The 13,059-nt window shown below is 44.2% G+C and overlaps 1 protein-coding gene across 2 annotated transcripts in view; it reads right to left on the reverse strand.

Annotated features, from left to right (window-relative positions):
* Nucleotides 1–532: 532 nt before the first annotated feature.
* The window catches only part of DOCK8 (dedicator of cytokinesis 8), a 158,493-nt gene continuing 145,966 nt past the window's right edge, over nt 533–13,059 (reverse strand). For both annotated transcript variants that reach the window (XM_068974285.1, XM_068974284.1), the window contains 3 exons: nt 11,751–11,857; nt 1,884–2,054; nt 533–1,509 (listed from right to left, as the gene is read on the reverse strand). In XM_068974285.1, the coding sequence (XP_068830386.1) occupies nt 1,449–1,509; nt 1,884–2,054; nt 11,751–11,857 (339 nt within the window). In that variant the 3' untranslated portion in view covers nt 533–1,448. The remainder of the gene's footprint in view (nt 1,510–1,883; nt 2,055–11,750; nt 11,858–13,059) is intronic.

A 13,059-nucleotide genomic window follows, 5' to 3' on the forward strand; every position in this document is an offset into this window, starting at 1 on the left:
TGATCTCACCCAGTTTCTCCCACACAGAAGATACTAAACAACACACGGAACTAAAGCATGTCATATGTACTCATTTAAGAAAACAATTAAATACATCATATACTTTTGGAAGAGTTCTGCCCCAAATGTCTAAAGAACAAAAGGTTTGCCATGTAAACTAGTAAGTTTCAGTAATTAAAATAAAAATGTCTTCAGAATATAAAATTCATGCATACCTGATGATATAAATGAAAAAGTTCTGTGATATCTAAATGAAATTCTCTCTCATGACCACCAAGACTAAATATTATATATGAAGTGTGACCCTGGATAGCACTGTTTGACCAAGGCCATAATTAGGCATCTTTCTTCTTCTCTGAAATGCTTTACCAAAGAGTTGTGAGTTGTCAAAACCAAAAAAGACGAGTTGCAAAAGAAAAACATTTTGCTTGCAATTCTTATTATGTTTTCAGTACCAGTCAAGGTAATCAGTCATATTAAAAAATATATAATTTAATTCTCAAATAATAACTTTGTTCATCTTTGTCCAAAGAATCCAAAGCTGAATATATTCTCTAGCTGATGTACACATGCTGACGGACAGCACAATGTTCAGAAATGAAAGCAGAAGTATCACTCTTTTATAAAAATAAACTTGGTCCCAGAGAAGAGAATAAAAAGTGATACAAGAGTGAGCGTTAAGAAAAAAAAAAGCCAAGCTTTAGAGGAGAATTGTTTCCATTTTAGTAAATGCAGCATCTGCAACTTTGAGCGGGTCCCTCAGAGTACCATGCATCTCCTACATCGGTGGTGGAGTATGCACCCCTCTAACGTGTGTTAAATTAACAAAAAGCAAAAATAACTGTACAACAATTAGTCCACCATTACCAAAAGGGAAGCAAGTCCGCAAATAATTGATCCCCGGATTTCCAGCCTTCATGATCTTAAGATTTCTAGTAAGCCCTCCCCTCACAGATTTATTGGAATGTTTGTACTCCAACAAGTTCAGTTTTTTCCCATAAAAAGGGGATGGGACAAGTTCACTCTGAATAGGTTGGTGGACAACTTTTTCATTTTCCCTTGGGCAATATGGGTTTATCTAAATATAGGTTAATTCAAAAACAGATAGGAGGAAGTCATCCCTTGTCTAGGCAGCGCCTGACTACTCAGCAGGAGATGTTATTTATGCCTTGTTTTGTACAATTACATGAAAAAGCACGCCTTAACAAATAACACAGGCACCCCTGATGAACCAGCCTCCAGCATCTCCATCTGCCAAATGTCTGAAGTCTGGTCGCACCCCATTTGCGTGCAACTTCCACGCTCATTTGGGTTCCAGAGCTTTCAGAGAACGTCCGCTCAGGGAGGGTGTGGTGTGTCCTGTGTGGCAAATATCCTGTTTTAGGCACCAGCGGGTCCTTCTCCAGGGTCACAGAGCCTCCAGTCTTCCTGGGTGAGGATAGTTTTTCTTAGCTGCCCTGTGACAACTGGGTTTCACATTTCCTGAAACTAGATCTGTGGAAGGAGTCTCTGAAATTAAGGAGGGAAGAGAACAGAGGAAAGAAAGATCAGTTAGCCTTTTAAAGAGAGAGAGGGGGAAAATCATTCACTAGAAAAGGACATCTATCATGGGGAACTCAGTAAATGAGTAAACAAGGGAAAGTGCAGCCATGCCTTTGCACTAAGCCAGGAGAAACCCAGGCAATAATTTGGCCCTGGGAAGATGCTGGCAGAAGGCCACAAGGAGGGGCCCCGAGAGGTGCAGGAGAAGGCGCAGGAGGATCGGGATGCCAGCAGAGCAGACAGATCATGCTCGGGCAGCTTCTATGATTCCAGGGCCCACTCCCACCCCCAGGGGCTCTGCAGTTCTGACTGTCCTTTACCCTCCCCTGCCTTCTTCTCACCTCTTTTGACTGTCAACTCTGAATATTGGCTTGTAGAGTTCCGGAATTTTCCGCTCGATCATTGGTCGGAGGTTCTCTTTCAGCTTGCCGTAGTTCTTCTTGAGTTCCTGCTGATACTCCCTCTGATCTGCTGTGATGAGACGCTTGTTTTTCTCTACGGCTTCCCCGCATCTGAGAAGCAAAAATCAGGGGGGAGAAAGGAGGTTGTATTTCATAGAGATTTTGTATATTTAACTCATACAGGTATGCTATAACCATAACGACCTCCAGTGAAAACTACAACATGGAAAGCTTAACTAACTTGCCTCAGGTCACAAAGTCAATTAACTGCAAAGCCAGTTCCAGAGTCTGTCTCTCACGCAGGATGTTACATACCAAAGAAGAAAATTATCTTATTTAAACATAACGAAGCCTTACCTTTCCTTTTATACTGTTTTACCCAAGGGAACTTACTATCAACAAACCTCGAAGAGACAACACAATGGTTGAAACTTAGCTGACATGCAATGACTAGTAGAACTGATGCTTTGGAATTATGGTGCAAGAGAGAGTCCCTTGGACTGCAAGGAGATCAAACCAGTCAACCCTAAAGGAAATCAACCCTGAATATTCATTGGAAGGACTGTGCTGAAGTTGAAGCTCTAATACTTTGGCCACCTGATGCGAAGAGCCAGCTAATTGAAAAAGACCCTGACGCTGGGAAAGACTGAGGGCAGGAGGAGGAGGAGGTGACAGAGGTGATTGGATGGCATCATCAACTCAGTGGACATGAATCTGAGCAAACTCTGGGAGATGGTGAAGGACAGGGAAGCCTGGCGTGCTGTATGGGGTCGCAAAGAGTTGGACATGATTTAGTGACTGAACTACAACAACGATTAGCAATGATTCAGGTGCACTGGATTCCCATGATCAACATGGTTTAAACTGTTTTCCTAATAGTGGTGCTTGCTTTGGGTAGTGTTACTGGGGATACCTGGTGACTCAGTGGTAAAGAACTTCCTTGCCAATGCAGGAGATGTGGGTTCGATCCCTGCTAGGGAAGATCCCCTGGAGAAAGAAATGGAAACCCACTCCAGTACTCTTGCCTGGGGAATCCCATGGACAGAGGAGCCTAGAGGGTTACAGTCTATGGGGTCACAAACAATGGGACATGACTTAGCAACTGAACAGCAACAACAAGGATACCCAGGCCATGCTATCAAATCCTCCCTATTAGCACTGAACATGCTTAGGATGACGAAGTAATCAGGTGGCATGCAGCTGTGGGGCAGGGGAAAGCCACCTGGGCTGAGCAACATTAAACCTATGGACACAGCTTCATCATGGAATCCGCCTGCTTTAGAAGAAAGGTTTGATTCAATGCACCCTAGAGGCCTTCTGCAACTGGATTATCACCTATCTTTTAAGTCTGACATTAACTGAAGCAAACTGTAGTATACACAAGGTTGTATATCAAAGGTTTCAGGGAAGAGGTAAGAAGGGGAGGTATACAGTCTTTGAATCCTGAGAAATCTACATCACCCCTTATTATTTTTTTTTATTGCCCCTTAACTAACAATTATGAGCTACCACCATGTGTAAAATGAAATCAGTTTCAGGGTGACTTCAAGGCCCAGTTTGGTAACCTTGGCAGATGAGAGGCCTGCAGAAGTGAATTGGTAACTTGGCGATGGGCTACTCTGAAAACTTCCGAAGTAACTACACTCTCTACGATCTTTGTTATCAGAAGACATAATATCTACAGATACACATAGTGTTTTAAAAAGACAAATATATTAATAGGTAGAATGAAGACTCATATTTGTATAAAGTAACTTTATATTTTAACAAATTTTATAACAAAGTATTTCATAGATGTTTTCTGTATTTCTTTCTTCCATTTGGATTATAATCTCTAGGTTTTCTTACAAAAATTAAAATAATTTTCATTATGTTAATTTAAATTCATCAACTAAAGAGAGCCATGAATTAAATTTCCCTCCTAGAGAAGAGCCAGATCTCTTGGGAAATGTATACAGGATCATATAAGTACATTAAAAATAATTTTTTTAAATGGTCTTATCTGTAACACTTTTATTAGGTCCACAGACATCTGAACTGTGCAGCTTTCACTCAGTGACACACTGTTCCAGATGGCCCCCTCCCTAGCTGTTCACTTTGTCGACAAGGTCACTGAACACAAGCATTTTCTTACAGTCAATGTGCTGGGGTTTTTCAGCAGAGTCCTACAGGAACCAGACTGATGGGGACTAGAAAGGACAGGAAGTTGTGCTTTCAGAACACTGTTCCTGGTTTTTTTGGAGAGTAACTCTCACAGGCCTCTACCTAAGGAGTTAGACGTCTTTTCTACAGAGAGCGTGGCCATGAGCCCTGACCCTCTGGATCTCTCCCCTCCCTCCTCTGAAATGTTCCTTCAGCATAGCTCACCCATCAGTCCCTAAGTATGACAAAAAATTGCTAGTTGCTTCATCAACATCCATTCCCTGTCTTCCTTAACAACAGAACTCTAGGTGGTAAACCCGGGCTTCCCTGATGGCTCAGACATAAAGAATCCACCCACAATGCAGGAGACCTGGGTTCAGTCCTTGGGTTGGGAGGATCCCCTGGAGGAGGGCACAGTAACCCACTCCAGTATTCTTGCCTGGAGAATCCCCATGGACAGAAGCCTGGTGGGCTACGTCCATGGGATTGCAAAGAGTTGGACACAACTGAGTGGCTATGCACACACACAGGTGGTATACCCACCTGGAAAACTCCATTCCCTAGCCTCCTTTATAAAAAGGGATGTCTGATGAGATATAAAATGAAGTCACTAGGAAAGCTCTTAAAAGGAGTGTAAACGTTTGCTCTTTCCTCATTTCTATTCCTGATACTTGCCTAGGATGTGATTGTGATTGCCAGAGCCTTAGCAGCCATTTTGTGACTATGAGGATAGATACACTAAAACCAGGATAGCAGAGCAAAAGAATGGGAAGAGCCAGGATCTCTGATGACTTTATGTGACTAACACACAGCTGTGGGATGGCTATCTCTGATCTTATTTTATATGAGAGAAAAATAAGTTTCTATCTTGTCACTCTTACTTCCTTTCTCTGTTACCAGCAATTGAATGTAGTGCCTAGTGAGAACTGCATTGCATAACAGTTAAAAGGACAGACTCTGGAACTGGAATACTCACCTCTGAATCTTGCTTTGCAACTTATTGGCTTTGTGACATTAGGCAAGTTACTCATGCATTCCATGCCTTAGTTTCTTCACTTGGGACATGATGGTGATAATAGCCTACCTCATAAATTTTTATAAAGAGTAAATGAATTAAATATATAAAATGCTTAGAATGTGTAGAAATTATTTGTTCTATGTAAGAATAAGGATGTACTTTTAGAGATTTTATATTCCAGTCCATTTTTTTTCACAGTTGATGAAACTAAGATGCAGAGATGAAGTACCCTGTCCAGAGTCACACACCTTTGGGGACAGAAAACATGGATGTAAGTCCAAGAGCCTCATGCTCCCAGGCCAATGTCTCATCAGCCCTATCATGTGTTATGGTATAAACCTTACAGAGGCAGATGAGTCATTGGTAGATAATATCTACATTTAACTCAGATTAATTCTCTTTCCTACTCAAATAGATGCCATTTCTATTTGCTCCATAATGTTATATTTATCAGTCACTTCATATGTGCCAAGTCCTAGTCTAAGCTCTATGAACTGACTCTCTTTGTTTTGATACTAACTAACTTTAAGAGGTTATTACTATTTTATTCCCATTTTATAGCTTGGGAAACTGAGGTTGGGTAACTTGCCCAAGGTCACAAAGCTAGTTAAGGCAGAGTGGGTATTTAAGGCCAGGTGACTGGGCTCAAGAGCCCACAGTCCTGACCCCAACACCACAAATGCTGCCTAGGAAAGACCCTGGCTCTTCCAGCTAGAAGCTAGGCATATGGCTTTGGTCTCAAGTTGGAACTATTCTCTCTGGAGTCCCAATTTGTGGTATTCTGCTTTTCTCATCTTCCCGGCAACACTTGAGCACGTTCCACCTGAGCTGCTGCACTGAGGGGAGAGTCTGACGGAGATGCTGAAGACCAGATCGGCTCCCTGATCCCCATGACTGCAGTGACACGCATGTTCCAGGCCCTCTGAGGGAAGGGAGGGTTATCTGGCGGCAAGGCACCTAAAGAACATCTGGCCTTTTAGCAGGAAGAGCTTCAGAGGATATGAGGGTCCCGTGGGCAGAGCCACCTCAGCTGGACACCTCCGTGTGGCTTTCTCCAACCCTGTCTCCAGCATTTCCTCCCTCCCAGCCTGACCTCTATCAAACCGCAGACCCCAAGAGAAGCCTGTCTCACTGGGAGACTAGTCTAACTCCTGATTCTGCCACTTAGCTGCTGTGTGACCTTGGGCTCATCACAGTCTCCTTCAACCTCGTTTCTTTCATCTATACAGTGGGTTTATGGGGATGGAACGGTCTCAGTGTTTGAAGACCTGGCTGGGTGGCTGCCAGTGGGGAGTGCTGGGCAGCCAGTGTGGCCTGCTTCTCCTAGGGCGAAGGGCAGGTAACGGTTCAACAGAAGACACTGTTCCTGGATGCCTGCATCACACTGATGGGGAAGTACGTGTGACTGAAAGCACATGGCACTGTGGGGGCAGGGGGCACACCCCGGGGCAGAAGGGGCAGCTGTGGCTGGACCCTCCTATATTCCCAAGCCCCCCACCTCCCTCCGATGGGCTGCCTCCCTTGGGTAAGCCACAGTGGCCCTGTCTCCTCCTCTTAAGGGGCGAGATTGGGACTATGGGCTTGGGAATACGTCCAACCTTGAGTCTGATACCTGGAAGCAGGTTCTGAGGACCTACTGCAACATCCCAGAACCCAGGTGGGGGTGGGGTCCAAAGGGGTGTGTGTGTGCGTGCATGTGTGTTTGTGTGTGTGTGCACATGCACGTGCACGTGTGCTGCTCGGCTCGGCTCTCAGTTTTCTGTCAAGCCTCCTAGGCCCACTGAGACCCTGGAAAAGGGACACAAGTCCTTCAAACATCCCCACTATGGACCTGCTCCGGAGCAACCTCTCATGATATTTAACGCTTTGTCTTCCCACCAAATACTCAGATCACTTTTCACCAACTGTTTCTTTTATCACCCACACTGCACAGTTGCTTTTCTTTTGGCCACTTGGACAAATTCACTCTCCTTCCTCTTCACAGACCATAAGTCCTTTGAAGACTCTATGACCATTTGTGCAGTGAGACTCTATTGATGTATCTGAGACAACATCCCTTAAAGGTAATCTGGGACTGATGTCAAGTCCTGCTATCTTTTCTTTAAATATAAAAGTAAATTTAAAAATCATTTAGTCTTTATAGGAATAAGAAAGTGTACATGTTATGGACTGAAGGGTTGTGGCCCCACCCAAAACCACATGTTGAAGCCCTGCCCCCCATGTGATGTGATTTGGAAGTAGGGCCTTTAGGAGGAATGAAGGTTAAAATTAGGCTGTAAGGGTGGGACCCATATGATGGGATTAATGCCCTCATAGAAAGAGACCAGAGAACTGTCTGCTTCTTCTCTCTACCATGTAAGGATACAGTGAGAAGATGGTTAAGCTAGTAAGAGGGAGAACCTCGACTGAATCTGCTGGCCCCTTAATCTTGGTCTCCCAGCCTCTACCACTGTGAGAAATAAATGTCTGTTGTTCAGCTGCTCAATCTGGTATACTTTGTTATAGCGGTCTAAGCTAAGAAATACAAGAAAAATTAAAAATACAGACTGGCACAGATTTCAGTGTTTTAAATGGTCTGCATGCTCTGGGGAGCAAAGGAGGGATGCAGAATGCTGTACCTCTCTATCTTGGCTTCTGAAACCTGGAGATGATCAGAAGGGGGATCAGGGCCCCAGCTTGGCAACCATCTGGAGAGCTGCAGGACTGGCTGGATGAGCATCAGCCACAGCAGGTCAGCCTGCCAGGTTCTTTACCACTCCAGCCAGTCTGTCACAGCTGAGTCAGAAAGGCCACCGCCTAGCAGTGGGACCCAGGTACAGTATAACCGAGAGCGTACATTTCCGCTATTAGCAGTCAGCACTGGAAGGCTTACTTATAGTGGGCTTCCCTGGTGGCTCAGGCAGTAAATGGTCTGCCTGCAATGTGGGAGATCTGGGTTCAAACCCTGGGTTGGGAGGATCCCCTGGAGAGGGCAATGGCTACCCATTCCACTTCTTGCCTGGAGAATTCCATAGACAGAGGAGTCTGGCGGGCTACAGTCTGTGGAGTCTCAGAGAGTCAGATACAACTGAGCAACTAACACTTTTTCACTTTTCCAGGCTCATTGATGTTCACCTTGGAAATCTGGGCTTACTGATATACCTATGGCCCAAGCCTGCTGAGAAGCTGGCGTTCACTCAAGGCAAACCTAGGAACACTTTCATGCCCAAACGTTTCCCACTCCTGTGTCACCTCTGCAGAGAGCAGAGTTGGGGGAGGAAATACACAGGTACAAACAACTTGAGCAAACAGTTTCTCTATTCATTGCAGAGCCGCAACTTGCTGACTGGCCTTGAGAAGCAATTAAGCCATGGAGGAAAGGAAGGTTTCCTCAGCTGCTACTTGTGTTGAAGGTATAAATTATAGATCATCAAATTCACCCTTGTAAATGTACAGTTTGATGAGTTTAATCATCATTTATGTATTAAACGGTAAATTTATAGTTTAATATGGTTATGCAACCTTCCAGAGAAGGCGACGGCACCCCACTCCAGTACTCTTGCCTGGAAAATCCCATGGATGGAGGAGCCTGGTGGGCTGCAGTCCATGGGGTCGCGAAGAGTCAGACATGACTGAGCAACTTCACTTTCACTTTTCACTTTCCTGCACTGGAGAAGGAAATGGCAACCCACTCCAGTGTTCTTGCCTGGAGAATCCCAGGAGCCTGGTGGGGCGCTGTCTCTGGGGCTGCACAGAGTCGGACATGACTGAAGCGACTTAGCAGCAGCAGCAGCATGCAACCTTCACCACAGTCTCACCCACTACTTTTGATCCATGTGAAATAAAGTAGAAAGAAAGTCACTGTCCTCTGACTTTGACAGTGAAGTAGTGAGCAGAAGTACTGTATTGCCTATAGCCTTGTCTCATTTGTACTAGGACTTCGCTTTGGCACACATGTAGTGTGGTGCCTAGTACAAAGTGTGGGCTCAATAACTGTTTGATGAATGAATGAACTGGCATCTACAGTTGTTAAAAAGTGTAAAAGTAATGGCATGTTCATTGTTTTGAAGGGAGGAAAGGGGGAGAAAAGTGTTGAGTGACAACAGGCAGGACCTGATGGATGGAGGGGGAGGGGAGGAGAAAATGTGAGATAGGGGCAATCAAGCAACCTTTACATTTTTAACAGTCTCTGCTCAAAGTTCAGTTCCATCCAGCAGCCTTAGCAGCACCTGGAAGCTTGTTAGAAATGCAGAGTCTCAGGCCCACCCCAGAACCACTGAATCAGAGTCTGCATTTTAACAAGACTCCCAGGTCATCTGTTTGCACAGCAAATGTTTGAAAAGCACCGACAGATGTTCTTGAGGCTTTCCCAGAACAGGGCGGCAGCCGACCAAGCACAGGGGAAGGACTACAGCTTGGTTTCCCATAGGAATCACTGGAAGGGTTGCAGAACAACATTTTAAATGGTGGATTTGATTTTGGAAAGCAACCAGTTTTGCAGGCCATCTGGGGAGAAAGATAACTTCACCACCAAAAGTCTAATACATGACTTTGCTAGAGGATCATCCCTAAGAAAATTCATCTCCTTTTGTGTATCTGGCCTGGGACTGGTTTGACTCAGCTCTGGTTCTCTTTGTAGTCACTTGTCCTCAGGCTGGAAGCTAATTAGAAATGCTTGTTCAGTAGATTTATAAGGACATTTTAACTAAGAAACAGAAAACCGCTTCTCTTAGCAAGCTTCCTTTTACATTTATATTCTATTCAAAGACCTATTTATTTAGCAATACCACTGTCTTCCCAGGCTCTCCTCCCTGTGCTGGCGTGCCCACAGAGCGCACTGCCCTTGCCAGCTCAGAGGAGCCCAGAAGCACCAAGGACACCCCTGCCTCTGCGACTTGTGCTCCTGTCGGTCCCTTTACCAGTAATGGCTCCATCTTCCCGTTGCCCTCTTCCTACCACCTACATACTCAAGACCAGGCTTCAGTAATGTTATCCCATAAAGCCTTCCCCAGTCACTCCAGCCTGCAACCGACTCTTCTCTCCTGAACTCCGTAACCCTGTATTTCTTACACTCTCCACAGTTCTTAGCACAAGCTGCATAGCTTTGCTGTTTAGCCAAATAAAAGTCCTCTTGTCAGGAGCTGAGGCATACCCAGCTCCTGCATTCCCACAACTACTGCCATACCTGAGCCCCAGTGTGTGCTCATTAAACAGGTCCTTGCAGAGGTCCAGAGAGGCCCGGGTCACTGTCACCGTCAGGAGCCTTCCACCATAACTCATTTTTAAAATAAGATCGACTGTTTTTATTTATTTACTTTTTTGGCTACACTGCATGGCTTATGGGATTTTAGTTCCCTGACCAGGGATTGAACCTGCATCCTCAGCAATGAAAGCACAGAACCTTAACCACTGGTGTGCTGAGGAATCCCCCCATAGCTCATATTAAATGAAACTATGTAGGAAGCATATTAATCTTTAAAAATTCCCCCAATACTCTTCTAGGCTTTTGTTTTATGAAAATGCAGTATTTACTGAAGAATATCTAGTTTTGGTATAATGTCAATATTGCTAGGAAATACAGGAAGCAATTAAAATATAAAACAATAAAAATAAATTTTGTATGTGATGTATGTGTGCATATTTGGACGCACGCACACACATATACACAGCCACACACACACACCCCTATTACTAAGCAGTTGTGATTCACTGTAGGACAAAGAATGTCTCCTTTATACATAGCACATTTACATTCGTCTCACTAAAGCCTGTGAAGGAGGAAAACCTCACCTGACAGTAGCATTCTGGTGAGTTTTCACTGAATTCAGCAAGCTTTAACTTTTAGCCTCCTTTACCCCACCTGCCAAACAAAGATATTCCTATACTTTATATGCTGCTCTAAGGTTCTGCACTGGTCTGCACTGCAGCAGCTTGGAAGACTGCCCCAAGACTCACTTCCTATCTAGGCTCAACAGGATGCTCTGGCAGCCAGCTCTACTGCAGAATTCAAGAGTGGAGAAGAGGCTTGTCTACCAGTGGGAACTGCCATCGCAATGACAGCTTTGTAAACTTCCAGTTACAGAATCTTGACTCTATCTCTCAGTTTGAGGCAGTGTCTTACATTTCTAAAAATCAGTTATTGTATGATGGGAAATTACAAAGACTGCCGATGCCAGGAAACTCTCAGGCTCTAAAGCACTGTGGAATATCAGCAAACTGAAGGAAGTATGGGCTCTTTGGATTCCGAAGACCTAGTGTGAACTCAACTCTGCTACTAACTGGCTGTGTGACCTTAAGTCAATCATCTCCCATCTCTGACCCTCCATTTCCTCTTTTGTAAAATGAAGACTTACTTTATTTGCAATGTGACTCTGGGGCACATGAGAGATGATAAACATGAAAGCACCATACAGTTTGTTAGTTACTAGTGCAAGTAGTGTTGCTCTGCAGAGGCCTCTCAAACTGAGCATGCATCCGAATCATCTGGAGCATTGTTAAAATACAGGCTGCTGGGCCCCATCTCTGGAGATTCTTACTCAGTGTGTCTGACTGGTATCTGAGAATCTGCCTCGCTAGCAAATTTCTCAAGGGATGCAGAAGCTGCTGGCCTGGGAACCACACTTTGAGAACCACAGCTCTACTGAACTCCCAGTCATTTCCCCTCTTACCGCATTATGAATTCCTTAAAGCATAATCTCAACTTGTTGTGATGCCGATAAAGTTTTGGGTCAGCTGGAATTTCAGCCAAAAATACTTGGGCTACTTCCAGTGGTCCCTGATAGAAAAAAAGTGAAAAACATTACTGATGTTGGAAAGAAAGTGAAATTACTTGGGAGAAAATGTTGGAGCAGCTTCTTAGTTTGAACATTTACTTCTGCAGTTAGTTAAACTGAAACAAAATGATCAAGGAAGGTCTTGAACTCAGAAAAATATTGATTCCCTAGGAAGAGTCTACAGTTTTGGGAGAACACTCAAAAGCATAAATGTATTTCCTTAACCAAATGCTATTAATAATAGATTTTCCTTCATATATAAAGGTAACATACTACATCAAATGGTATATGATTAGAGTTGCTTTCCTGAAAACAGGGATTGTCTTGATCCAACCATTCATATTCATTTGTCTAGTTGCCCTAGTGGCAAGCACCATTTTGTGTAATTGCTGGCTCGAGTCAGAGATATGTACAGTATATGCGTAATCCACATGGTTGAGGGCTTATAAAGTCTTCCATTTTCATTAAAAGATTGGGACTTACAAAAAGCAAAAGCTTCTTAATATTTTCTGATCTTGGAAATGTAATGAATACCATTTCTGTCACCTTGATATTCTCTGGGCACAGAATTTCTGCAGGGGAGTTCAGCTGTGCAGAGTGAGGAAAGGGTCATGATACTCACTGAACGTTGAGTGTGAAGGTGTGTAGATTTAGTTCTGAAATTACAGAAGCATACTGGACAGACAGAACTGTTAGCACTCCCTCCATCTGAGGCTGGATCAGTTCCATGGTGAGACTGGAGTTAGAATTCTAATGAATCTGAGAAGATTCAGTCCGTTTTGAAGTGGCCCAAGCAGCAGGGCTCCAGGTCACTCCTGCTTTGCAATGCTCCTGACATACTGGTTTCCTCTGACTGATGCAGGAGGTGGATGTTCTAGCCCCTTTCCCTTCTCTCCTATGGCATTCTTAAGATTCATCTCCAGCCCTGCAACAACTCTGCCTAAAGTGGAGATGACTAAGCACTCCACCTGGATCATATGCCAGAACTGGCCCCAGCTGCAATCTTCTCCAAGAAAATGGTACTCCTGAGACACGGGCCACTCAGCTCTAGGATTTCTTACCTACCTTTGGTTGTTACATGAAGCTGAAGAGACCTCAGGTGTTCAGTCTAAATTTAAGAACACCTTTGGCATGTTGATCAGACTTCTCATTGACTTCAAGGAAGGAGGGTGCAGACACATAATGAAAATCAAAATAACGAGAA

Source organism: Capricornis sumatraensis, chromosome 6, assembly GCF_032405125.1.
Source record: "Capricornis sumatraensis isolate serow.1 chromosome 6, serow.2, whole genome shotgun sequence".
NCBI classification, from domain to species: Eukaryota; Metazoa; Chordata; class Mammalia; order Artiodactyla; family Bovidae; genus Capricornis; species Capricornis sumatraensis.